Genomic DNA, 27,949 nt, shown 5'->3' on the forward strand with positions numbered 1-27,949 from the left:
TTAATGTGAGAATGTCTTGATTGTGATCTCCGTCAGGGTTTTGGTGATGTAGCCATAGATCAGGGGACTTCACGGAGTAGAGTCTCACAACACACTGAGGCAAATGCATTGAGTCTGGTAAATGCTTAAAAGAACTGGGTGTCAAAACAGATGGATCACTTTTTCAGGTATCAATACAGGCAAGATCTGATTTATAGTTTGTATCAAATGTGCTGAAATAACTGTCGGGTTTGGATTGCAGCTCCGAGTATTTGACCATGGTCAGTACCTGCGGTCTAAAGTGAAAACTTAGAACAGTATTTGCATTATTGATTATTTCAACCATAGTGTTGCTTTGGGACCTGGGTCGAGAAAACAGGAAACAGGAACAAACTGTCAAAACAAATCGTCCATAAAAACCCCAATTGTTAAAAACGTGTAAGCCTAATAACAAACCTGATTCCAAAAAGAGTTTGTAAAACACAATGTGATCATTTGCTCATTGTTTCTGACATACACTCAACTCATAAACAAATCTGCTTATTCTGAATTTGATGCAGCTAACACATTTCAAACAAGTTGGAACAGGAGCAGCTAAAGATGGAATGCTCCAAAAACACCTGTTTGGAACATTCCACAGGTAAACAGGTTCATTGGTAACAGGTGATGGCATCATGATTGGGTATGAAGGGGGCATCCTGGAAAGGTTCAGTCGATCACAAGTGAGGATGGAGTGAGGTTCACCACTTTGTGAACACATAAATGTATAAAGGATGTTACTATATGGGCTCAGACACTGTAAAAGAGTTGTTGGGAAACAGTTTATCTGCAAATGATTGCGTTCTGTTTTTTATTTCCATTTTACATAGTTCCCCAACTTTGTAATCGGGGTTGTCAAAATAGGCCTTTTTGCTTGTCATTGTAGGAAAAGTACAGGTGATAATAAACATGTCTGAGTTGCATTCACCTGATACAAAACAAAAATGAATGAGGTGTTTCCCCAGTCACTGCTTGCAGGTTTATCTGATTGTACATTGACATCAGTCTCAAGTGTATAAGCTGTGAACTAAAACCTAAATGTAGGATTCAGCGTTCACATGAGGCTCATAATTACAGCAGTAGGTGGCACTAGAGGCACAAAATATAACTCATTAATGGAAACAAAAAGCATTAAAGAGTAGTGTTGTTGACTGTAGCTGAGGAATGTGAATCCATTTCCAACCAGCTGGATTTTTTGAAAGCTGGTTATTAACCTGACGTGGCAGCATAATTAATAGACAATTGAGCAGCAAATTTGCAGATTAACTTATGTCAGAAACTCAGCAGTTAGCAGAAGAAAGCTGCCGGCAGAATCTGATACCTGTAAATTCAAACTTGTCCTGTTAAATTGTATTTTAACGAGTTGGAGAGTCTAAAGCAGGCAGAGCCTCTTAAACACGACAGGCTATTAGAATATTAAAAGATTTGTACATACAGCATGTTAACACACAGGTAGGAGAGGTGGGGGAGGTCAGGAGGGAGGAGCAATAAAAAAAAATCTCATCCCAGTGGGACATTTATACATGCAGCTGCTGGGGGAGGGGGGCAAAGTTGAATTTTAATTTTCATACGGAGCGTTATGTGCTGGCAGACACGAACCCAAACAGACTGTTAATAAGGAAGTCTGCTATGACAACGCAGAGTCTGGACATTTCTAAACTGTTTGCACATGTTTGGTGTGCTGTGTTGTTCTGATTACGTGAAATGAGTGAATAAAAAGTGAATCAACAAATCAACACAGCCTCAGAGAAACTCCTCCAACGGACTGAGGATGTCTATTCCAAATGCATTACCATGTAAAAATGTCCACTTCCAGACATGATCCCAAGTCCAACATGTCAACCTATACAGACTGAATGAGGACAGCGTGAGGCTAAATGTCCTTGTCTGTGCCTCCTTCAGTGTCCTCTTTTCCAGCTGTCTGAATGCAAATAAATTATTCAGTTAATGGAGGTGAGCGGACAGTCAAGTCATTTTGGACCAGGAGTGATTGATAGGCTGAAATGGGAACTCAAATTGATGGTCCTTAAGATCAGGCGCTGCAAAATAACCAATTTACCACTCGAACGTCACAGGACTCCATGACCTCTTAGCACCTGTGCTAAGTGTGTTACTGGGGTTTAACTCATAAAAACGGCCTCCAGGTAACTGATACAGACTTGCTTAATCAAGAATTGGACACTTAACAGCTCCCACCTTTCAGTATCCATGTGTATGCTATTTGTCCTATGATAAACTGCATATAAAAGCAATACCATATTAGTTTTGATAATCAGAAGCAGTGTGAGGAGAGGATGACTGAATGAACTGGCAACACATTTGATTATTAAAGTCTTTTAGCAGCAAACATTCTGTGCTTATTGCCTCCCAGGTTTGCTGCCTTTTTATTTTATATGATTGCAAATGGAGTATTTTGAACGGTTGATCGGACTGTGAAAGGAATTTTTCACTATTTTCTGATGACTCGTAGACCAAATAATCAATTAAACAGAAAAACTTAGGCACAGAAACTAGTGCAGCTCTAGACTCGGCGTCAGACTCTCCGTGAGGAGAGAATCCTTCATGCTTTGGTTCAGGGTCTTGGTTTAATTTCCTCACCTCTGTGCACAGTGTGAACTGGTGTTTCACAGTTGCTGCACGTCATCTGTAAATCTGATATTGTGGAAGGCAACATGCACGTTGCACACACACACACACACACACACACACACACACACACACACACACACACACACACACACACACACACACACACACACACACACACACACACACACACACACACACACAGAGACTACTTGTTGCACTTGTCAGCTGTTTTCTCCCTGCTTCTGCTGCAAATAAGCATGCACGCTTGCATCCTGCAGCATCACCTTCACCTCTGATGTGTCGTGTATCACGTTTTCTCTGTTAAAGGAAACGGACCACAGTATTACTAGGTCAGTAAGGCAAACACAATGATGATAGAGGACACTCGTGGAGATAATCTTTCTGTTCAATGAGCTGCTGCTGAAACACAAGCTCAGTGATTGATTACCATTAACAGGGCTGCTAAAATCACCCGTAAGAAAGACTTTAGGATCAATAATGTCTTTGAGGATTTCCAAAAACCCACCTAAGTCCAAAAATACCTCCACTCAAGGGAACCTCTGGTGGAAAAACTGTGGATGCTGTTACACACTTTTACTGGAAATGTGAGCGCAACAAGCCATGTTAAGAGATCCTCCTGTTTGGGTTATTGTACACGCAATGTGGTCAGCAGCATCAAGGCGAGCAGAGACTGAGGAGAAGCAGCGGGGGGGAGTCTGAGTGGATAATCCATGTGGAAAGGCAGGGAACATCCTGTGAGGTGTTGAACCCACACTGCAGCAGCAGCAGCAGAAGCAGCAGAAGCAGATGGCCGTTGTTTTGAGCTGTGGCGTAACAGGGCTCAGGTGTGTGCCCCAAAGCAGACTCTGAATACCCATGGAGGAAGAGGCAGCGGGGGGGGGGGGGGGGCTTGACTTTGGCTGATGGCTGTGTCAGAAGGACTCTGACCCAGACCCAGATGAATGTGTTACTTTTGTTTAAAGCATTCCAACCTGTTGTTAATATCAACCTGTGAGCGACATCTCTGTGCGTGCAGGTTATCAGCTTAGCAGAGCAGATAATTAAATAGCAGGGAGCCAAAATGTTTTATTTTTCATGCTGTGGGAATAATTTGATTGAGCTGCCCGTCTTGCCGCACACATCCTTTTAGCAGGTGAAATCTTCTGAGTGCCTCAGCTCTTCAACAAATCAGACACAGCCTCTTGAAATCAAAGACAAAGTTGTAAAGCTGTAATGAAAATGTCCGTTTTGTGTGAAGGACATTTTAGAATCCCGAGATTTCAAAGCCCTCAGAAATCAAATGAAACACCAGCTGAAGCCTACACATTTCTATTATCATGAAGTGCACAGTAACTAACTACACGAGGCATGTCAAACCGAAGCTTCTGTTTTCGGTTTTATTTTGATGAACCCACATTAAAAAGTCATTTTGTCTATTTGTTCTAGCGGCTTTGTCTCCCATGGCCTTCGCTTCTGTTTTTGCAGGAACTCTGCAAAGAGCTGCTCTTGTGTCAGTGAAATCTAAAAATCTATAAACGTTATGCAATGTCTGGAAATACATTCATGAAAATAATGCATTTGTGGGTGGACTGTGAAGAAGTTCCAGCATAAAACGGCGTGTAGAAACAATACGTTACGTAACATGCATTGCTGTCAGATGACTGAAAATGTGCACGGATGAATCAGTTCATGGTCATTTTAATGTGAGTGACAGACTTAAGTATATACAGTATACATGTGGGTGTATGTGTGTGTGCATGTGTGTATTTAATGAAGGTAAGAGCAGAGTCACAGGTCCTCAGCTGGCTGGAGCTCCCACATGGTGATGTAGTTGTTATGTGCTGCTGCTGCTGCTGCTGCTGCTGCTGCTGGAAGATCTGTCCTTTCATCTTCTTGTTGTCTTGCTGTGAAATGTCTCACATGCGTCCGTGGCATTTTCTATGACTGAGGGGAGACGAACCCAGCCAGGAGCACTTGATTTAGGCATGAATTAGCTTTTTCTGAGTATAAATTGACCAGCTACTGATCCCACTGAGAGGATTATCATCTAAGCATCTCATTTCAACTTTTCTGATTTGAGATTGTGAGCTTATTGTAAATCTGAGCAGAGAACAGTGTTTAACACGAGGAGCTGATGAAGCATCTGATATATGTAGTGTCAAATGCTTACCTATTGTATGCAGAATCATATTATATATGCAATGTACAATATGAGATGTGAACAGTGTGGCACATTAATTGCCCTCAGCTGAAGTTGGAGAAACATCTCATTGATGTATCAGTCTAAATAAAGCACATCGAGCCCGAGGCGAAGCGTGAAAACGTCTGATGTGGCGTGTCATTAGATTTAAATACATTTTATTAATTTGTTCGTGGGTCACAAGTTCACCATCATTTTAGCCTGAATGCATGCAAATCACACAGAAACCGCGCGCGCATTCTCCGCGTGTATGTCAGACTTCCAAGCTGTGTGAGATAACACACGATCAATTCTAATCAATAAAACCACAACGATGCATTTTAATGGTTTTGTGTGATGTTCCTAAGGCTCGATTTGCGAACTGAACCCCCAATCACCGAGTCCCAGCGAAAACCCCATCCTTACATCAGCAGCTGGACTCTCCACTCCCCATCTCCACACGCCGAGCCTACTCCCTCCTCGCCGGTCGAACCAATGAGTTTGGGCGGAGGAGAAAAAAAAACAGGCAGCGTATAACATGGGAGAGGATTAAACAAGTGTGTTTAAGAGTAAAGAACAACGACAGGTAAGAAGTGAGTTTTTAACGTGTTGTTGTTGATGAGGAGATTCGGTGCGCTTTGCTGGTGTTTATTTGTTAATTGATCAGCTGTAGATCGTCTTATTGGAAGTGAGTGAGTGTTGTCAAAGTAGCCTGGACTGTTCGCTCTCAGTGCGACGCTTTGCTCGTTCCAGTTAGGAAATCTAGGTCGTTGTTTAGCCATCCTGGCCGTCAGCTGGTTCAGGGGTTTCAAGGATTACAGATTTGTTCATTTGTCGTGATTAATCATTGAGAGCCCGCTCTGGAGCATTTCCTGCAACGCCGTCATTAAGTTGTTTGAATCGGCAGCTTTCCTCTCATGAGCGGACGTGTTGCTTTACCTCGAGGCTTTTTTTTTTCTTTTGTTCTTTTTTTTTCCACATTAGAACTTTTGCTTGACTCCTATTTTACGGCTTCTGATTGTATTTCCAGGTTAACTGAGTTAAGTTTCACACTGATGCGTTTGGGTAACATCTGGTTTCCAGGCTCGCAGCTGGCCATCGAATCCGCGGGCGCTGTCCCTGGTGCTGAAAGCCAAACAGGGCAGTGCACTTGTTCATCTGTCTCCTAAGAATGAGACACTTTGAGCAAACGCGGCTGGTGGAGAAATCCATGCTTTCCCCCCCTTCAAAACAGTTAAGTGGGGTCAGAAACACTTTGCTCAAGGACACTTCAGCAGGGATCCAAATGGAGCTTAAACAAAGTCCTTTTCTTAGTTTTGTGTTGTCCTCTGGCCAATAAGGACACTCAGCAATGTGTCTGCTGGATTCCTGATTTAATCAGCCACTTTCATTTGTTTACCCATTGCTAAGGAAGGGGAAAGAGTCTCTTTTTTCCACCTAAACTGTTCGCTGTCTCGTGTGTAGTTCTGCAAAGAGAATGAAAATAGTGTTGTGCAGACGATGATAGTATCAAATCTTTTTGCAGATGTGTTTGTGGACAGCAGTGTAATTCATAAAGGAATTAAGAGGATGCTTCCGATTTGACAGTCTTAAATGAATCTTTCCAGGAATCAGATCTAGACTCCTGCAAGCACAAGCCTGTCCTGTCATGTCCTGTCTCTCATCTTTACAGAGGTGAGATGATATTAGTCACAGGGGGTTAGCTCTGACAGGCAGTCATAAGAGCTTGGGTTTGGTTTGGTCCCCTGGGACTCAACAGGAATCTCTGTTCTTTCTGTGACATCTGTACCAAGTCAAAAGAGCCTGTCTGCTGTGAGGCTGCCACATCTTTACTGAGATCCCTCAACCCACCACAACGCTTTCCCATCCCTCGGACCTACCAACAGCCTCACACCGCACTGCTTCACCGGTTGGCAGCTCCTCTTGCCCTGAACCAGGATGAATGACGTTCAGGAGGCCACCTCCCCTGCGACCAGCCTCAGTGGCCCAGCTACCTGTGTCTCCAAAGTAGAGCTGCGTGTGTCTTGCAAAGCTCTGCTGGACCGAGACACGCTGAATAAGTCAGACCCCTGTGTCATACTCATGGTACAGACCAACGGGCAGTGGACAGAGGTGAGCTCCCCTCTTTTCTTTCTTTCAATCTGACAAATGCACAGTTGCTCCTCTTGGGAGATAAGTGGCTGATATCTCCCCAATGTTCAATTCTATGGGCAGCAGAATGTAGCTTTTAAACATTAATCCATGTTTTACTAATCTCCATATCTGAGTCATTAACCACAACATTTCATTTGTAAAGAACTGTGCCTTGAGCCACACATACATAAGATTTGAAATTATTTGAATCACAGCACCTCACGGTGATCTGAGCAACATGCTTTCTTAATGGTTTTACAGAACTGTTGTGCAGAGAGCCACAGTTGGCCAACCCTTCCTCTGGTATCCAATTTTACAAATCTAAAAAGATCACATTTTGAGATTAAGCAGTGGTGATGTGGAATGAATTTTCAGTCCCACTCCAACTATCCCCAAAACCCATGGTGTCACATAATCAACCAGGGAGATTCATCTGTTAATGGTCTGGTGAACTTGCAGCTGTTTTTCCACTCTTTCGGAAAAGATCATGGCCCACACAACAGCTGTCTGACTCAGAATTAAAAATGTCAAATGCGGCGTCCATTTGTAGGAGGAAGAGTAAACATTAGTCTCCATAGTTCAGTCATTTACAGACTGTGCTGCCTTACCTGTGGGATTCAGTTTGTTCAGCAGTACATACTGTACACCCACCTGCCACTTCATGAGACGCATTTACACGTACAGCCGAATGTGATCCAGTAGGATATCTCCGCCATAAATTCTGCCTCTACAAAGACAATAATGTCCAGCTTTGATTGAGGTGTTAATTTATTATTGAGGTTGTCGTTTGCAGTCGTGTTGAAGTAGACTGCATTGTACTGAGAGGTGTTCCTAATAATTTGTCCCCTTCACTCACATAAATAAGAGAGACAGAATATTAGAAACACCCTTCCATATGCTGCACTCCAGTACAACATCAGCAACAACTATGACCTCAGCAATAAACATAAAGTAGAATTATCACCAAAACAAGCAAAAACTGGAGAATTCATGGCAGAGCTGTTGCATTGGATCACACAGGATTGTACAACTTTACCTAATGAAGTGACCGGCGAGTGCACATATCCCACTGTGGACAAGCAGTAGCTCGGTAATATGCAGTGTGATGGGTTGTGTTCCAGCTGAAAATGTTTTCTTTCTTGGTTCGCACCCAAGCTGAATTGGAGCGTGGGCAGGAGGTCCCTCATTTCCCTGTTAATTAAGTCATTTAGTTCATGAGAGGAAGCCAAAACACAGGTCTCCATTAAGCAGAGGATGTGTTAAAACATGGCCGAGGGTAAGTAATTGCATAGATTTATTTTCCAAGCAACCCTTCAGCCAACAAAAAGCTCTCTTTCCAGGGAAATGGGAGATAATAATTAACTGCATCTCTGCCCGATTCCTGCCACATGGGAGCCATTTGTTGAAGATGCTCACTGTAATGTTTGGGCTGCATGAATGTGGATACTATTTTGTGGCAGCGATGATAAAAGCACTCAGCTGACAGCGTTGAGCACACAGTTATGGATTTTTCTTGGTTGTAAGGAGGCTGTTACATGAGATGACTGACCTGGGTTCAGTGTAGCATATATGAGTGGCTATTTTTAGTTCCACTAACTGAGGCAAATTCGAATGGTGATGCCAGAAGAACTCTATCTATCTATCTATCTATCTATCTATCTATCTATCTATCTATCTATCTATCTATCTATCTATCTATCTATCTATCTATCTATCTATCTATCTATCTATCTATCTATCTATCTATCTAAAGTGTTTATTTTTCTTACAAAACAAAAGAGATTAAATTACCCAACTATGTATAAAGTAATCAAAATTATGTCCAGCCCAACCTGCTGCTTCCAAACATTACATCGCTGCCTTCCTTGTAATACATCACTAATTACAGACTAGCAGTATAATATAACACTTGCTGTTATTACTTTTAGGCCTCTACTTAAAGCTATTATCATGGAGATTTTCATTGAAGTAATTGCGTGTTAATCTATTGCCAAATGAGGTAAAGCAATGCTGACTTAGCCTATGACCCACTGATGAAAGCCTTTGCATTTGCAGTATTATGAACTGGGTGTGTGTGGTGACATTCACAGGAAAAATTACAAGTGGTTAGTGATGCATTTCCCATCACCCAGCAGTGGTTGGTCCATCAGAAAGGGTAGGCACAATGAACACAGATTGTTCTTCAACTCTCTGGTGTGTGAAGCAGCGGACTGTTTTTTGCTGGTCTCTGTTAACAAAGAAACAAAGAAAAGATCGATGTGGAAAGAAGATGAAACGGACATGCAATTACTGCTTACCGCCACAGGGGTCGCCAAAGAGAATGAAAGGAGATTTTCGAGATAGTTACTTAAACAAAAAAATGGAATGCAGGATTTCTGTTTTAACGGGAGCATTTTTATAATGTAGCTACTTTTACTGAAGTAAAAGACCTCTCCTTCCTCCACCACCATCTATGGATCTATCCATGTACGTCTTGACAGTCCTGACAGTGTGCACAAGTCGCCCCAATCCTCCACTGTCAATTCCCTCAGTACAGGGAGGCGCTAGTGCTTGTGCAAATTGTTTACTTACGTCAACAACTGAGTAAGAGGCTGAGCCCACTCATACACCACCACCCTCTTCCTTTTTTTCTGAGCTCAGGCTGTGTGGCCCTACTGACTTGCGGCTGCTATTTGTTGAACTGCTTTTATTCCATTATTACTTTATTTCAGCACCCAAGGACAAACACAGAAGCAGGGTGGAAATGATTTCTCTTCTTTGTACTTGAACTGGACTCGACATGCTCCCATGATAATGAGTTAATTCAAACCCTGATCTTTCTGTTGATATCTAACCTAAGCTACTACAGGGATTTGTTATGAGTGAGCAGCACAGATAATGTTATACCTGCCTGGCAGAACTGATTAGAGACAGCCTTAATTTTCCATGTCAGGGATCTCTCAGTAGTTCTGGCCCCACACCAACAACAAACAGGCACAGGCTTCGGCACAACCTATCCTCCGTTGCTCTGATTAGCTTTCATCAACAAACAGACTCATCAGACTCATCCCAAATCTGTCTGTCCAGATGGCACAAAGAGAGGAGGAAGAAGGCAAGAGAAGACAATAAAGACAAGTGGGGATGAATGAGGCTGAAGAAGCCAAGAGCTCGCTGGAAGTTCTTTTCATTCCTTGTGATGTTTGCCAGGGTGAAAAGGAAACAGTAGAGAAATCCCTGCTGCTAACCATCCATTGGATTATCATCGTTTTTGCTTGCACATTACAGACCTGAAAAGGTGAGGTAGATGTTCACGGGAGAAAAAGTCAGGTCATTCATCTGGAACAGTGGCACAGTTATTTTCAACCTAGTGCTGTTTATTTTTCAGTTCAAGCTAATAAAGATGTGACAAAACAAATCCCTTCATTCCAAGCAACAAAATGTGACATGTACCATTTACCAACCAAAAACTTGAACTGGAAACTGTTAAAGCCAAGAAGAATAAATGATTATGTAAAGAAGAGGGCTGAATACACAAGAGCAAAAATCAAAAGGTCAGGTTCAATTGATTATTCATGCACTGATATTTCAGACCTTTCTGAGCATACAACACTGTGAAACAAGGATTAAAACCATATAAATACAACAAACAAGGATAGTTACAATCCAGTTACAGGGGGGTTACAAATAAGGGAAAAGCCTAAACGAATGAAAGTGGAGGATATTTAAGATACTTCCATGCTGTTTTGATGGAAAGGTCACTGCATCAAATCAATGCAGAGTTAACCTGAGTCATGATCTTTATTTTTCATCTTTTGGAAGAATGCTGTTCATCCCTCCACAAGAGTTCAGAGACTTCTTCGTAGTGTGTTCATAGTACAGTCACAGTTTATGTATGAACATGTGAAACATGACAGATACAGTAAAGATTAAAAAAAAAAAGCCACTGAAATGCTTTTTGTTTAAATTGCCACCCATCCACAGATTGCTAATAAAATGTAGTGGGTGGGTGTGTGTACGTGTGTTTCTTAGGTATTTCTAAGGTTAGAGCTAGTAGTGGTGGTGATGGTTTGGGTAAGTAAGAAAGTGAATGTAAGTCAATGTAAAATCCCCAAAAGTGATGGAATCACAGCTCTGTGTGTGTGTATGTGTGGTAAGCATCACAATTCTTATTAGAAATACTGTGTTATTGCTAAAAACAGTCCAAGTCTGTCTTTATTTTTCTGAAAAAGAGTATCACTCACTACCAAAGTGAGACGAAAGAGACAAGAAGGCAATGTCACCAATTTCTGAAGTCATCATGACTCAAAGTCTGGCCCTGCGCCACTGAAAATGAAGAAATGACTTTGGACATCCTGACAGACAAAAGTGAGTCCAATATAAAGGATGACCACTGAAAGACTTTTTTACATGTGGAGAAAGTCTTTCAGTGGTCATCCTGGAGGTCTAAAGCCAGCCAGCCGACATTATGGGTGGGTCTTTTTTTAATTGTTATTTACTGAAAAAAAAAATAACCCCAGCAGACTTAGATATGATGTCCAGTGCTGATTTGTCCTTGTGACAAATTGGGCAGCATAGAAATGTTCATGGAACTGTGTGAGGGCTAAATCCTGCATCATGAGCTGATCGAGGCTCAGCTTTTCCTTGTCAGGCAGTGAAAGACGAGCATGGACCTTTTCTGTATGCCGAGATTAAATGTCCGAGCCTTCCAATCTTCTCTCATATCATCCTCTTGAGGGAACATAATGACATATATATATATAAGATCAACCAGGGAGATTATATTAAAAAAAAAAAAATAAAAAAAAAAAAAAATATATATATATATTAGAGATGTTGCTGTAAAAGCAAAGAGGATATAATCCGTAAATAACTTTGTCACAGAAAGGCTTAATTCCCATACGGTCTACTCTTGCTTTAATAACACATTTAGTGAATTCAGATAAGAAATATAACAGTGTTTAAATGTATTTGATGAAAGCGAGTGAAGGTTCAGAATCTTATTCAGTGTGTTTCCTCTCAGCTGGACAGGACAGAGGTGATCAAGAGCAACTTGCATCCAGTGTTTGCCAAGGTTTTCTCATTGGACTACTACTTTGAGGAGGTTCAGAAGCTGCGATTTGAAGTCTATGACATCCACGGCACTCACAGCATCGGGACCCGCGATGACGACTTTCTGGGTGGAGTGGAGTGCACACTCGGCCAGGTAGGCAGATGATACTCTTACTAACCCGTTTTGTTGACTTAATATGCCAGTGCATGCTAGACTGGATTAAAGTTCTGTTAGTTTTTTTTAGAAAACATGCAGAAGCAACTCCCTTTGTCTGTGATGTTGGTGGTAAATATACCTGATGCTGTAAATGTGCCACATAGAGTGGACGAGTAAGCAATGCTGGTGTCGATGACTCAGATCTCTTTACTGCTGAGGGCTCAAGGCCAACATGATGTTTATCTTGCTCTTTGCAGATCGTGGCCCAAAAGAAGATGGTGAAGCCTTTATTGCTGAAATACGGGAAATATGCCGGCAAGTCCACCATCACGGTGGGTTTCTTCATTGTGCTTATGAACTTACTTCCCTGGTGAATGAAATTGTCAGGGTTGCTGGACATCATGAAGTGGAAGTTAGTGGCTAATGGCCAGTGGAAGCTGAGTGAAATAATGGACGGCAAATTGATGTGAGGTTTCTGTTTTTTCCTGCCCCACATCTGTTCACTCAGGTTCTATAATGGACTTGCATTCTGTTTATGTTTTACAGTATATATGTAAACATTTTCCACATTCCCCTCCTGTGGCTCTAATTTTAAGGTTATTTTCAAATTCATTTTTCACATCAATTTGAAAACACCCTCTCTGAGCTCTACATGCAAGTGTCCATTTTTGGTGCCAGTCCTACTACACACAGGGAAGCAGGTGAATCCTAAGAAATGATGCATGCGTAACAAAGCACGTGTGTCAGATGTGGAAGAGAAGAGCTGGTGGTTCATTAGCCACCAGCGGTTAACAAGCCAAGCAGTGGTTGCATATCAAAAACAAGACGAGGTAGATTGTGTCCACTCTGGTCTGGTCTGAGTAATGGCTATACCTTGATTGAAAATGCACAAGAGAGGCAGACTAGATGCCATGAGGCTTACTGCTGTCTGTTTAATCATATACGTATAGGATGTGGACATAATAACAGGATCTACATGGTTTCATGCAATCCAACACAAGACCAAGTGACAGTATGTGAATGGGTTTTCTTAAACAGCACAGATGCTTCTCTTCTGTGCCCATCCTTTGCACATTTGGTACCAATGAAAGTATAAACTTCCATTTAGACTCAGTCTAATTTCATTCACATCAGCAAGAAGCTTTTCTTTTTATCTCTTCGCCTCTGCACACATGCAGTACTGAGATTTGAACCCTGGGCCCCAGATGCTGTGAGCGGAAAAGTTAAAGACAAACTCATCCATTTTAAATCTTAGTCATTTCATCTCTTTCCAGAGTTTGACTTTGTTTAAACCAGAGCCAGCAGCAATGACCTTTTGAATGTCTTCAGGGTAACTGTGAATTCACTTAGGGAGATTTTTTGACCAGTTCATCTACTCAGATATAAAGAATTCAGTGCGCCATCATAATGTTAAACCCTTATCCAACACGTAGTTTCTACCCACACATGCTGACACTAAAACATTTCTTTGTGTGTTGCATTTGCACATTTCTTGTTTGTTTGCTTCTGTTTTGCTTGCTGTATCAAAGTGTGATTTCTATATTTAATATATGCATGATTACAAGCACAAATATAATATAACTTTAACAAGGAGCATTTCTAAGGATAGTGGAGATCTGAGACTTAGCCCATCTCAATCAAAATCTCAATCAATAAATAATCAATACATTTTGCAATATAAATTAGTGCTATATGCATTTACTATTATTATTATTATTACACAGCTGAAAGCAAAAACAGGTCTTGCCACCTTCAACATATATGAAACAAATTAAAACATTGCTATAATTTAAACAATGTACGACAAACTCCTCCGAGCCAATAATCTGACTGAATTAATAACTTTTTATTTCGCTCCAGTGAAATACCACAAAAGTGTTGTGACTTATGGAACAATAAATTCGCTAAGAAACATCAACATGAGCTGATTTAAAAAGCCCAAAGGTAAAATTAGTCTTGCTTCACCCAGTTTTTAACAGATATTCTAGCCTCCCTGTTGGCAGTAAGAGCTGATAAATGAACGTTTATTATCAGCTGCCGCTGAATGAATGTATGCATTAAGGCAAACCTGCAAGGTCATTCATTCTTTCATTCACCAATCGGTTGCGGGGAGAGAGCCATCAGGTGCACTGCAGGGACAAGGCTGCCGTCTGTGACGCTGTTCGGCTTTCTGAGACATTTTGATGTCAAGGATTTGCTTTCTATAATCAGTTTGCACGATCATGTGGATGCACACACACAAAGATGCACACACACACCTTCTGCCCACACCTTTTCGAAAGATTTTTCCCTGCGTTGGCTCCTGTCAGGGTAAGCTGTCTGATAAAAAGTAGTAGTTGTTTCCTACTTTGCCAGTCATCGCTGTCAAGCCTTGTCAAGCCTTGTCAAGCGTTGGTCATGCATGCTCCACAGCTTCAGTTCTGGCATTTTGAAGTCAACTTCTGTCAGTTTCAAATAGAGGAATGGAGAAACAGCAAACTTCTGGTTCTGTGAGTAGGCCAGACAGCTGAGTGGGAGCAGCAGAGGGGCGAGGTGATTCTTAAAAATGACAACCCTGAACTCATTTCTTTTTAATTAATGCTCATGTATTAACAAACAAAAGCTACTCTGAAAGCCAGCTGTTAGAAAAATTCACAGCTGCACTGCACTGTGTGTGGAAACTTTTACAGTTTTAGACAATAAGACAACAGTGGGGGCTCACTAGTGTGCGATGCAATGGAAAAATGGCAAATAAAAAATGTCTTTTTCAATAAATGATTCATGCTTGTGTTAAGGAAGGTCTTACATAAAGGTTTATAGGTAATATTCAATTAACACATTAGATTTATAGAACAGACTTTCAATGGCTTCATGCGCTTCATGGTTTTTGTTATTACATATCTATTTTTTAATGTACATCATGTGGTTGAGTCAATATTTCCAAAATATAACTGACAAATGTCTTTTCCTTTCAGGTGCACGCTGAGGAAATTTCTGGCAACAACGGGTATGTGGAGCTCTCCTTCTGTGCCAAGAAGCTCGATGACAAGGTGAGAGGAGCACACAGTTTTGATGAAGATGCCAGCACAGTTCATGTTTTATTAGATATGCTTTAGCACCACCAGACAGGGATAGTAGCAGTAGTGATGTAATAATCATGGTACTGCAGTGTAACCTCAGAAAGTACCAACAATGATTTGAACTTTTCATCCCTGTTACAGGGGTAGAAAAGCAATACTAATGCTTCATATCACATCTTTGTTGTGACAAAATGTTAAAACATGTAAAGGCACAATGAGCATTTGTGAACATCCTAGCCTCACGTGTGAATTACATGACAACACATAACATCACATGCGAACATAATACCACACGTGAAATGTGTGTTATTAGGTGTTGAATGCTTCCACTTTAAGGCTGGACATCACTGACCTTAGCTGCTCCTGCTCTCACATCTCACGCTGGCAAACTGTGCTGAAGGCATGTTTCAATCAAAAAGACAGTGGGAGCTTACATCCAATTACAACTCTGATGAGCTGAGGTCGCTCCATGTTCTTCGGAGCAACCCTGAGGATGCCCTTGATTCCCATGGCTACTGGGAGAAAGATTTACATTTTCCGTGTGTAATTTATTTTTGAAATTGCAGTTTGCAATATACACCTACACCAACGGTGAAACTGAACCTGACTCTTACAAGCAATGATAAAAAAAAGCCCCCCACCCCACCCCCCATGCATTATCTCTACGTGCTATTTGTTTCCTCTCATATTCCTGTATTATGTATGTGCGTACATTATTATTTCAATCACAAGAGACAAGTAAATGAAGTAAAGAATGAAAATTATGGTAGATGAAATGTGATGATTAAGTCTTATCAGAAAGTTTTTGGCATTTAGACTCCGCAGGAAGATTTTGTGTTTGTAGATGATTTTAGGCTGGAGTTAGCTAAAAGCACAGTGCATCTCATACAGAGATGGTTTTGAGCAGAGTTCGAGGATGTGTGAACCCTGCAGCTCCACTGTGAGGATGGGACTTTATGTATTCTCTGGGCCTAAACAAACTAGTCATGGATAGTCTGGAAATACCTGCAAACTGCTGGGCTGTTAAAACTGAAAGTCTCCTTTTCTTTTTATACACGTTAAATACACATGTTAAATGTAACGTGTGTGTGTGGAGGCTTTAAATTTGTTTCAAAAGCACTGTTGGAGCCACGCTGACTGTCAAATTACAAAGTGTTTAATCTCATTATGATGTTAAAGTCCCCATGACAATATGATTTTATCAGCAATCAGGTGTATTACACACATTTTCTTAACAATGCAAATTGGTTGTGACAGACCACTGGCGTGTAGCAATTTATCTAACATAGACAACAGATGATGACTTAAGCAGCAAACTGTTTCTAATTAGCTGCTTGTCAGCTGTATCACCTCTCAACCTGCTATGAATGTTGAAGGACCACAGAATAGACGGTGGTGAACAGGAGGATTAATGACGAGCCATCACAGATTGTGGTAATTGGTAATAATTAACATAGCCTGGGATTGAGTTTTGACACGTGCGTCTGATCAATCTGAGCTGCTGATGTCACTGGCTAGCGGTTGCTATGATGGCAAAGAGAGGATGCTGCAGCTCGTTTTGCTCTCGTCCCCCAGGAGATGTATCTGTCTAATGTGGCGGGAAATGCAGAATTAACTGTCTCATTTGGTATACACCGTCACACGCACGCACGCACGCATGCACGCACGCACGCACGCACGCACGCACGCACGCACGCACAGAGCAATCATTTGTTTTCCTCCCTGAAGAATCAATTGACCTAAATAATCAGTGTTGCTCTGCTCTCAGACACTCGTGCTTGAGACTCGCGGGATGATTTAAGTCACAAATAACTGTAAAGGACGCAAAATCTTGCTCATATTTTCAGTTTAGCAGGGTATTTACTAATGCTGATGATGCAAATGGAGGTGTGATCTGGTATCACAGAGTTGTTTATGTCATCACTGCAACTGACCTGTCATGTTGTTATAGTGTCATAGATTTGCTACTTGGGAAAAAGACTGGAAACATAGGCACACTGACATTGTGAAAGGGTCTATTTCAACCCAAATCATCATTCTAAGTAAGTTTGTTGTCTAAACCTCGCCAAGCTGCAGCAGAAAGCTGAACTTCACAGACCACACGATAGTCCTGAAGCAACATTAATTATGATGTAGGACACCAACATGGTGATATCAGACAACCCTAACCCTAACCCTGGCCACAGGCACCTTCGTGTGAATTCACATGTGTGATGTCAGTATGAACCCAATGCTAGACTATTTAATATGCACTTTATACATGGGCAGTAATAGAGAACCACAGAAAGTTTCAATTCTCCACTAGTGAGCTTTAAATATTGGCTGAAGAAACCAATAAAGATATTCAAGAACTGTTAGGAAGGCCGTATGGGAGGAAATAACAGGTCTATGAAGATACTGGTAGAAGAAAAAGGCCAGTGGTTGAGAGAACAAACTGTAATATCTGGGGAATGGCATGAGTTGGAAGCTTGTAAAATGTTCTTAAATTATCCTCCGGTCAGAAAGTTGCAAGCACCTCTTTTTTTTCCCCTCAATCTCACCACATGGATGACATCTCCTCCAAAACTGCCTCCATGCTGCGCTGTAAATTTTATACCTGCCTCCTCCTGACCTTTAATCACAGAGACAATTACCTCTGCCTCTGCAATCACCAGTGATGAATCAGTGTCAACAACCATTTGTGTGAACTTCAGCTTCCTTCCATACAAACCATCCACACAGCCTAAGATACATATTGAAATAAGCCGAGCACTGAATTTTAAGTGATGATGCTTTCCTGTAATTTTGCCCGTGTGAAGTTTACCACAGCCCCCGGCTAAATATTGGCAATCATGATCTGACTCACACGCTGTAAATCAAATTAAATGGAACCCTCAGTGACAAATGTTAAATGTGATGTTGTATTTCATCTCTTGCGTCTTGTTAAATAGATCTCGATCTCAACAAGACTTCCTGAATAAATAATGCAAAAAAATCTTTTTCCTTACAACTCAAAAAATAATGAATTAGACTTTCCAATCTTTCCTATGGATCAATGGTTACAGGGTCCTGTATTGATAGAGTCAGCAGGCCACTAGTTCTGATCTCTCTGCAGGATCTCTTCAGCAAGTCAGACCCATTTTTGGAAATATACCGAATCAATGACGATGAAACCGAACAGCTTGTGCACAGAACTGAGGTAAAATTCTCATATTTCCTCGTCATTTGCAACAGCAGCTGTTTCTGCCACTTTGCTAATGTGTTCCTACTCTAACAGGTGATTAAAAACAATCTGAATCCTGTGTGGGAGCCCTTCAAAGTGTCTCTCATATCCTTGTGCAGCTGTGATGAGGAGCGGAAGCTCAAGGTAACAGATCTTTAGTCCACAGCAGGAAAAAGCACAGGCCGAGCATTTTGATTCAGCAGGGATCAGAAAACAGGGCCAAATAATGAAAATGTATCACTTGCATCACACATGCATGGACTTAAATGGGAATTCACTGAATATTTGAGGGCTAAATCAATAAATATTGTATGAGCACTGTATGTACGGCCAAACCAACAGAGAGAAAGTAGTAAACAGTGTTGTCTATGTGTGCCACAGTGCCTAGTGTGGGATTATGACTCAAGGGGGAAGCATGACTTCATCGGCGAGTTCTACGCCACGTTCAGGGAAATGCAGAAAATTTCAAGTGGAAATAAGGTCAGTGAACGGAGAGGTGGAGCAGAGCGGAGGAGAGACAGCCGTATAACCGTTTCATCCATTTCCAATATGCCTCTCCTTTCACTCTGCTGAAATCCATCACAGATGAAACAAATGTCATGGCGCTTAAGATATATCGACGGTATTCAAAACGCCACAATTGTTGCTCCTGTTCTGTTTCTTGTCTTGCTTTCTTTAAGGTGACGTGGGATTGTGTGAATCCCAAGTATAAACAGAAGAAGAGAAACTACAAGAATTCAGGAGTTGTCATCCTCAGTGACCTTAAGGTGGGAATCAGTGTTGAAGGGAGTTGAATCTGTGTTTTGTTCTTTGACTTAGATCATGAAATAGGAATGAAAAAACCTTTAATATTGACGCAGCTTTCTGTGCGTATGCATACTGTACATGGAAACAATCCTGTTTGGTTACTCTTACTAAATGAGAACATTTCAACACTGTTTACACTGAGAGTATTTTTGGTTTCCTTTGCTTTGACAGGATACTGTATATCACAGCATTTTTTTTTCATCTTTTGCAGTCAACAGATTTGTTGAGTTGATTCTGTTTTAATTACCAGATGCTTCCGACAACATAGCTGAATACTCACTCTGCCGTCCAAACATCCCTTCTGAGGGTTTGCCTTGAAGAAACCTTTTTTTTTCTCTTTTTACAGCTCCACAGAGTGTACTCCTTCTTGGATTACATCATGGGAGGATGCCAGATTCACTTTACGGTAATTTGAGCAGTCTGTGTTTGGTGACGCTTCCCTGTCATTGAGCTTTTAACTGCACTGGCCCTAGTTTTATGGATTCCTGAATACTGTCAAAATCTCTGCATATTATTTGTTAGATTAAGATCAAATTACTTTAACGATAAACAGACTTTGTTCTGACTTTTCTTTGGTGTTGCATTTGCATGCAATATCCTCCTGAGAACCAAGGAAAAAAGTATGTTTCAATTAATTTTTTTTTCTGCCTATTTGGAGTTAAAACAACAACTCACAATTTAGAATTTTATAAAAATATTTTAATTTTAGATTTTACAGCATATCGACTGTAGTGGACTAACAGAACGATTTTACCATGACACAACTAAGTCATAATAGACTGACAAGAAAACAAGAATGTCAATCCATTTATTAAATGAAACTGAACATTTGGCCTGTATCTTTTGTTGAACTATTGAACGAAATTGACATTATCAAACATTCATAACATTTCTATTATTTTTCCTAACAAAAAGTTTAACTGAACTCTGTTTCCAGTTTTATGATGGGTTAGGGTTAGGGTTCATAAACAAGAAAATATATGATTACCATAGTTAGGAAAACAATAACTTAACAATATTTGACTTATCTTTTCTCCTTTCCTGGCATTTGCGTTTTGCTGTAGTCTCCATCCCGCAACCCCGAAAGGGATAAGTGGCACAGAAAATGGATGGATGGATGGATGGATGGATGGATGGATGGATGGATGTAGTCTCCATTTTGTCTCAACATGAAAACAAAATTCCCCTCATCCCACCCAAACATGTGAGATGTCATTGGAAAGGCCAGGATGTCCTCTACTAAGCACACCAGGACTTAGTAGGGTAGCTCAAATGAGTCAAAAGATATAGACCAAAACCAAATGTCCACTACAGAGGACATAAATGAATAGGCTGGGTCTCAGGAGGAGGTGCAGCAAATGTTACATTTTCTAACAGGGAATCATTACAGAATATTTATTAGGGAACATAACTAAGGTACTTGTACTTGCGTATTCTGATCTCATGCCACTATATTTCTACTCCACTACACTTCAGATGATGATCCACCTCAATCAAATACACCCGTGAAACACAGTTTTTACATCAACATGAGTAATAATAACGAGTACTTTTACTTTTATTAAATTAGGAACACTTTCACTTAAGTAACATTTTTAATGCAGACTTTGACTTGCAATGGAGTATTTTTACAGTTTGGTATTTTACTTAAGCAATGGATCTGAGTGCTGAGGATTTATAGACCTTTTATCCTCATAACATCCCCTGTTGGTGTTTTTGTTCAAGCACACAGTTTTGTTTTCTTGTTGTTGGCAGCTTCATGGAATAACTTCAAACCCTCCTCAACTCTTGCCCTTTGGTCTGCCCTCTGTAGTTGTACTTCTCACTCTCTGGCTGGATTATTGAAACAATGAATATTAATAATGTGGACTGTTCTGGTAGATGCAGTTCCTCCTCCTGAAATAGTTGGCTTTGGTAGATCTACAGTACATGGGAGCTGTAGCTGCTTCAGTCTATGTGGGTGTAAAAAGTGCAAATTCCTACCTCTGATCAGATAATTTATACTGCCATTAGGCATACCGTAGGCTTGCTCGCACAGAATGAGCAGCCAATTAAAAGTCTTTACAAAAAGCAAAGTAGCAAAAGAAAATTCTTTTGAAAATCTTAATTGCTTCTGTCATATTGTTCATGTTGCACGCTTCTTTCTACCAGGTTGCCATTGACTTCACAGCCTCCAATGGAGACCCCAGGAACAGCTGCTCATTGCATTACATCAACCCTTACCAGCCCAACGAGTACCTGAAGGCTCTGATAGCAGTGGGGGAGATCTGTCAAGACTATGATAGGTTTGTCAGTCTTTTGTTTCTCAGTAAAGGCTCTTTGGTGCCTACAGGCATTGCCAGTTTCTCCTGTTGTGAAATACAACTGCAGAGTGCTCCTTACATGCCATTTTGATGGGATCTCACACTAAAACAAGCTGCTCCATCTGAGCCTTAGCCAAACGATTGTAATGGAAGTCATGAAGCACTGAATGGCCGAGACAATCCTGCAGGTTATTACATTTCTGCTCACCGGCTTCTTGTAGAGCTGATGGAACTGAACTGTTGACTCCCGGCCCGTTTCTGCATGGAAATACATTTAAAAAAAAAATCTGCCGGTTACTTGCAGCACAAATACACTCATGCTCACTGTCCACATCGTGTTTGTGTTGGTTAATCTGTGTTAAACCCGTGGCTACGCAATGCATGACAAACGGTTTGTACCTTGCAAAATTAGGGCAAGCAAATTTGGCCTCGACTGACATTACTTATGCATGAGGCTAATCTGGGGCTGAAAACGTCAGCTGAGGACACTGACACAATATTCTGGACACACTCCTTCATGGTTCCTTATTGACTGGCCATATTTTCAAAGTGTCCATTAATTTCCAGCTTTTAAGATTCTGTCAGAAAGATGACATTTTGACCTTTATATCTGCTGCAGGCATTTAAATCCTGTGCAGACATCAGTTTTGCTACTGACAGATTCTTGGCTGAGATTTCAAAGCAACGCAGTAATTTATTTCGAACCCATTCTAGCGTAACCGTTTAGAAAGAATATAGAATTCTGCAAACACTGCATCTCTCACATATTGATTTTAATTTCTGCAAATAATACAATAAAACCGACCAGTGAAGATCAAACTGATTAAAAAATGCATCTTGTATTTTAGTATATGAATACATTCTTAAATCAATGTATAAAATATACTCTATATAATGAAGTTAAAGGTTTCCTATATGGCTCTACTGAGGAAATTTGTTATTATGGTGAAATCATCAATATGCTAGTTTTATGTAACTCCACTTTCTTGCCACATCATCTTTAAGTAATGTAATTTTTAATCTTGCCCAATTTACCTACCCAAGCTCCCTCACCACACTTGTGCTCCATTCAGACACAAACTGAAAGTGGGTCCAGTTTGTCTGTTTGCATGCCTGTTAGTTTGCAGGGTATCTCCCAAGCCTTGAACAAATTAAGAAAAAAAAAAAGAAATTCAAATACAAACAGCGCATCGTGTCCCCTACAAATACTGGGACTCTTGGAGGGGAAAATAAATCATCCATGGGTGAGGTGAGGCATAGAATATCCAAGGTACTCACATGGATGCTTAAAAATGAACATGAAGAAAAGCAATAAAAAGTGCTGGGAATTCTTACATCACACCCGCCCATAGATGAAGGCTTTTTTTTGTCCCTTTCAAGTGATTTCAAAGAAATGTGGTGGAAATGGAGGCATTTAGTCCATGAATCAAGGATTGAGTCCGCTGTTTGAGTCTAGATCAAAGTGCAATTACAGGAAGCTGTTAAAGGGGTGGGAGTGGGGGGGCGGGGGGGGGGTTACATTTTAGGATAGAGATATAAAGAAATACCTTTATTGTCCTCTATAGTCTGTGCTTATTATAGTTCATAAATACCATTATTCAGAAACGTAGATGAAGTTGGACATCCTGGTGATCTCGTGGGTAAGATACATTCCATATAGTAATTGCATTACCCCTCTCTCTCACCCTATTTTAACAATAACAATAACATAAATACTACTTAGTATGTCTACTATTGCTGTCCAGTAACAAAAATATATATCCAGAATATACCTACAGCATATAAAGTAGATGAAATGTGAGATAAATCCATCCAAAACATTTCCCCCGTCCTCTTTGGCTATAATATAAGCATACAGTACTTGGTTAGAACACGTATAAACAGAACGCATTAAGCCATGGTTCTAGTTTCAGAATCACTGTGAGAAAGCACACACACACACACACACACACACACACACACACACACACACACACACACACACACACACACACACACACACACACACACACACACACACACACACACACATACACACACACACACACACACACACACACACACACACACACACACACACACTGTTTTGCATGTACCTCACAGTCTGTGTTCACAGTGGTGGCTGCATGCGCTGTCTACTGTGGACAACTCAATGATACAGTTTCCTCTCAGTATCTGTTGCGGCTACTGGTCCTCCTTCTTAGCTTCCAAAGGCTCATTACCCTGAGCTACAGTCAAATACATGCAAGATAGGGGCTAACACCAGGATAGCAGCCACTTAAAAAGAAGTAGCAGCCGTTATGTCTGGAGAAATAACAGCGTGGTGTAGAAGCTGATGTAAAGACAGAGGAGGTGCAGCATGAAGCCTGTTTGAGGAATCATTAAAGACACTGAAGCTATTTGAGCAAAGCTATATTTCCGTGTGAGAATTCCTCTCACTGTGAATGTAAATATTAGCTGATGCAGCTATCAGGTTTTGGCTTCAGTCACACACATTTTGCCTTTAAATTTACTGATTGTTTGATTGAGACCAAATAATAAACAATGTGAAAATGTGCGAAAAACTTGTAGTTATTTCAGGTATGCTTGCAGGTACTTGCTAATTAACGTGAAATTATTTATAATATGATATGTTTCAGAGAAAGACCCTCTCATCTGTCGAAACTAAGCCTGATGAGGATTAACACCCTGACTCCTGATTTATGCAGATCCTCCTATTGAATATCAGGGGAGCACTGTTTGGCTAATTATAGCATACGCGAGATAGCACCGGAGACACTGAAAACCTGCCTTAAAATTAGCAGCTCAATCTTGCAGCTTTATTATTTTCTGTGTTTACATGTATGCACAAGAGCATCATGCATGGAAAAATGCCTCCAGGTGAACAGTATTTGCAAGTGTAGGCAGCCTTACCCTCTTAAGTTGGAATTGTTATTGAGTTGTAAAACGTGGGCAAGCAAACCTTTTAGCCTTTAGTGAATATAGGTGATGTGGGATTTTAGAGTCCTTGCAGAGGAGTGCATTATGGAGCTGGAGTGATTAGCTTTTGTCTGTGTGGGTAGAGCCTCGTTTACCTTGCTGAGAGGGCTATTATACCAGGCACATCTCTCCATGGCTCCTCACGTGTGCTGACAAAAAAAACGGGAAAACAAGGGCCACCATGGCCTTCACAGCAAAATTCATAGGATGAAATGACTTGGCAATCTTCTCCGTCCTCTTGTCTGGGCTGAAGATGCTATGTCATATCTACATTTATTGAACCTGATGATCTCATAAGACTTTTGTAAACTGCATGGAAATTGCTTCATTCATCCAAGGTCAAATTTATACAAGTATGGGGCGCCCTGTAGCTCAATTGGTAGGGTGTGCACCCCATGTATTGAGGCTGTCAGTCCTCTGCAGTGGCCGCAGGTTGCTGTGTCTTATCTCCTCTCTCTCTGCCCCCTTTCCTATCCCACCTTCTGCTGTCTCTGTCATAAAGGCTAAAAAGCCCCCCCCCCCCAAAAAAAATTATACAAGTATGGAAATAGTGCAACTATCAAGGTAATGAGTGCTGTATATTGACCTTAACAACAACAAGAATACAACACATCTCCGAATAAAATTGGCTCAGCATGAATAGCTCCTTCTCCATTAAAATACTTTCATTAGCAATCATTCTCTACATCGGTAAAGCTGTTAAAACCAGTACAATGCCAAAAGCATAATTTGCTCCTTCCTATTATTTTGCATCCATACAACATCTTTGAAAGGTCACAATAGTGGGAGCACAGCCGGCATTCAGTGGATGGCTAAAAAATGAGTTGAAAGCATGTAAATGTTGAGTGTGAGTTTAGAGCAGAGACATCCTTTCATGCTGGTGTATCAGATGCAGTACCCAAAATCTATTAATTTCTTTGGAATATTGCTCCTGGAGTGTGTTTATATCTGGATACAGTACAGCACATTAGTCAGGGCATGTAGACAGGACGCATTACAGAGAATAAACGTTGGACCCATGCACACGTTCATCTTTTTCTTGGAAAGGAGAATAATGATGGTAACCAAATATGCACTCAAAATGGCCCATGCACCATGTTCAGTGATGCCTTTGTAACTGAGCTCAGATTTGTCCAAAGCCTACAGGCTGTTGCACTGTTTGCAGCCACTGTAAATATAATGCTGCGAGGTTATGGGAAACGACATAATACTCTCTTTCTTCCCAAGTTCTATGAGGAGGATAAAAAATTCTAATAATGATACTGTATTGCTTTAAAATCTGTCACTGTGCTAGTCTGTTACTGGTACAACAAAAGCAATCACAGTTAGCACTAACTATTATGGTAAACCTGCTAAACGTTGCTTCTGTCAAGAGCTCACAGTTTAGAGTTTGTTACTCACTCAGGGTGTAAAAATCACTGCCTGCATTTATATAAATCCTCACCCAGTAGATTTAACACTTCTTATAGCTCTGCCTCAAAGCCATATTAACTCTATGTGTAGACAAACAACTCTCCGATCAACACTTAAATTAACACTGTAAACTTGCTTTGCATAATTTGATGCACCCACACCGTGTCCAGAGTAAATTAATTAAACACACTTTTTCAAATGTCTGTGCCCCAGACTGAAATTATGTTGGAGATGTGAGTGGTGATTGCACTGGGCTGGAGAATTTGTGGTTGTTTTGTCAGTCATGAAGGCGTGGACAGTAAATATTCTGATAAGGGAGGCAGCCATTGGGCAAAGCTGTCTGTAGGCAAACAGTCACTGATGTGATTCAAAAACAAGCTGTGACAGCTCTGCTGCTTATCCTAAATGACACACAGTCTCGGACGTGTTATCTGTTTAATGTGTATTGAAAATGAAGTTTGTTCTTAATGTGGCAGTCTTATGATTTGGTGATGTCTGTAGTTACTGATGGTAACAGTAAATGTGGTTTAATACAAGAGGTCACAGAATTCTGGGGCCAGCAAAACAAACTATTTTCATATTAAAAATGAAGTCAGGCAATTATTAGGCTCTTTTCACCATTCTGTTAGCAACTGTGATGTGATTTTATACTGCACATGGCACGAGTCTGCAGACAGCAGGGCACTATGAAACTGAAAGGAGTTGATTAAGTTGGATGTGTGCAGCCTGTCATCCGCAGCACTTCATCTATCAGCTCACTGTGGCTGCTTCCTCTTGTCCCATTACTCCATGCAATATTTCAAACTGATCCTCGGTCACAAAATGCTGAAAATGTCTGTTTTGTAGAGAGATTTTTGATAAAACCTTAATGGCAAACACACTGCATTTCATGTGGCTACTTCATAATAAAAGTTAACCCATGTTTTTCTAGTTAAATGCTTCTAATGTGAAGCCGCAGTCAGAGGAAATGTTCAGTTTGTGTTAGCAGTAACTTAATACAGCATTTCTCCAAGAATGTCACCACAGACATGCAGTTCATAACATTGCAAAGATATAAATGTTGCAGTACTTTCATCTGTGGACCACAGGTTCAGTCACCATTGTGTGAACTCATTTATTATCATCTTCTTTTAGTAACAGTACTTATACTTGAATACTTTAAACTTATAATATCCCAGTACTCTTTCTATCACTGTCTAAAACCACTCTGAAAAAGACAATTTTTTTTTAAGTCTGTCATGGGATTGGAATGAGACAGGGATATCCACCCTAAATAACACCGTTTGTTAGACCCTCTCTGCATAGTAAAAGTCAAAGTCATGTAAAAGTGAAAAAGTACAGCAAAATTTGTTAAGAGGACTGTCAGAGCAGAGACAGCTGCCTTTTGTGGTGCATTTTAGTTTTGGATTGATTGAATCCTGGAGGAATATGTTCCTGTGTGTCAGTGAACCCTCAGGTGGGCCAGTGTTGAGCCTTGCAGCCCAGTGTATCTACATGTACAATATACCCGCTGTACACCTCAAGCATCACATCTGTTGTTGTTGACAGCTGGGAAGGTGTCGGCTACAAGCACAGGACTTAGTTTACTTGAACTCCCTAATAATTTTCTCACTCAAATAAAATAAGCAGCACCAGGCTTGTTATTTATACAAACTGTGCACTGTGGCCTTTGACAAGGAGCACACAAGCCAGCACAGCAGAGCCTCTTACAGATATATCTGCCCATCTAAATGGTTTGATGAAACATGGAGAAGATAAAGACTGTGAGAGGCTCTTTGAACAGGTGCAAACGCTGGCTGCAGAGACTGCGGGACAGATTTCAAATTATAATTCAAGCTTTTAACATTTATGAAATTCAAACCAGGAAGGCAGTTTGCCCTTGAAAACATGAACAGATGGACAAACTGTCAAATGTCTTTCCACATTAAAGTGCAGTAACTCTAATGTATGACTGATTAATTTGCTTATTGTTTCAGTGACAAACGATTTTCAGCTTTGGGGTTCGGTGCCAGAATTCCTCCAAACTATGAGGTGAGCATCTCTGTTCATATCCCTGCTCTGCCTGTCCATCATGCATCAATA

The 27,949-nt window shown here is 40.8% G+C and overlaps 1 protein-coding gene across 2 annotated transcripts in view; it reads left to right on the forward strand.

Moving 5' to 3' along the window:
- Positions 1-5,244: 5,244 nt before the first annotated feature.
- cpne7 (copine VII) overlaps positions 5,245-27,949 on the forward strand; it is a 30,761-nt gene continuing 8,056 nt past the window's right edge. Inside the window, exons 1-13 of one of the 2 annotated variants that reach the window (XM_070991180.1) lie at positions 5,263-5,372; positions 6,394-6,460; positions 6,580-6,898; positions 11,919-12,101; positions 12,362-12,436; positions 15,059-15,133; positions 18,258-18,341; positions 18,420-18,509; positions 18,747-18,845; positions 19,046-19,132; positions 19,519-19,578; positions 21,324-21,457; positions 27,844-27,898. In XM_070991180.1, the coding sequence (XP_070847281.1) occupies positions 6,725-6,898; positions 11,919-12,101; positions 12,362-12,436; positions 15,059-15,133; positions 18,258-18,341; positions 18,420-18,509; positions 18,747-18,845; positions 19,046-19,132; positions 19,519-19,578; positions 21,324-21,457; positions 27,844-27,898 (1,116 nt within the window). In that variant the 5' untranslated portion in view covers positions 5,263-5,372; positions 6,394-6,460; positions 6,580-6,724. Of the gene's footprint in view, positions 5,373-6,393; positions 6,461-6,579; positions 6,899-11,918; positions 12,102-12,361; positions 12,437-15,058; positions 15,134-18,257; positions 18,342-18,419; positions 18,510-18,746; positions 18,846-19,045; positions 19,133-19,518; positions 19,579-21,323; positions 21,458-27,843; positions 27,899-27,949 lie in introns of both variants that reach the window. The other variant, XM_070991113.1, reaches the window with a different exon arrangement.

The sequence above is a fragment of the Chaetodon trifascialis genome, chromosome 1 (assembly GCF_039877785.1).
Source record: "Chaetodon trifascialis isolate fChaTrf1 chromosome 1, fChaTrf1.hap1, whole genome shotgun sequence".
Taxonomy (NCBI): Eukaryota; Metazoa; Chordata; class Actinopteri; order Chaetodontiformes; family Chaetodontidae; genus Chaetodon; species Chaetodon trifascialis.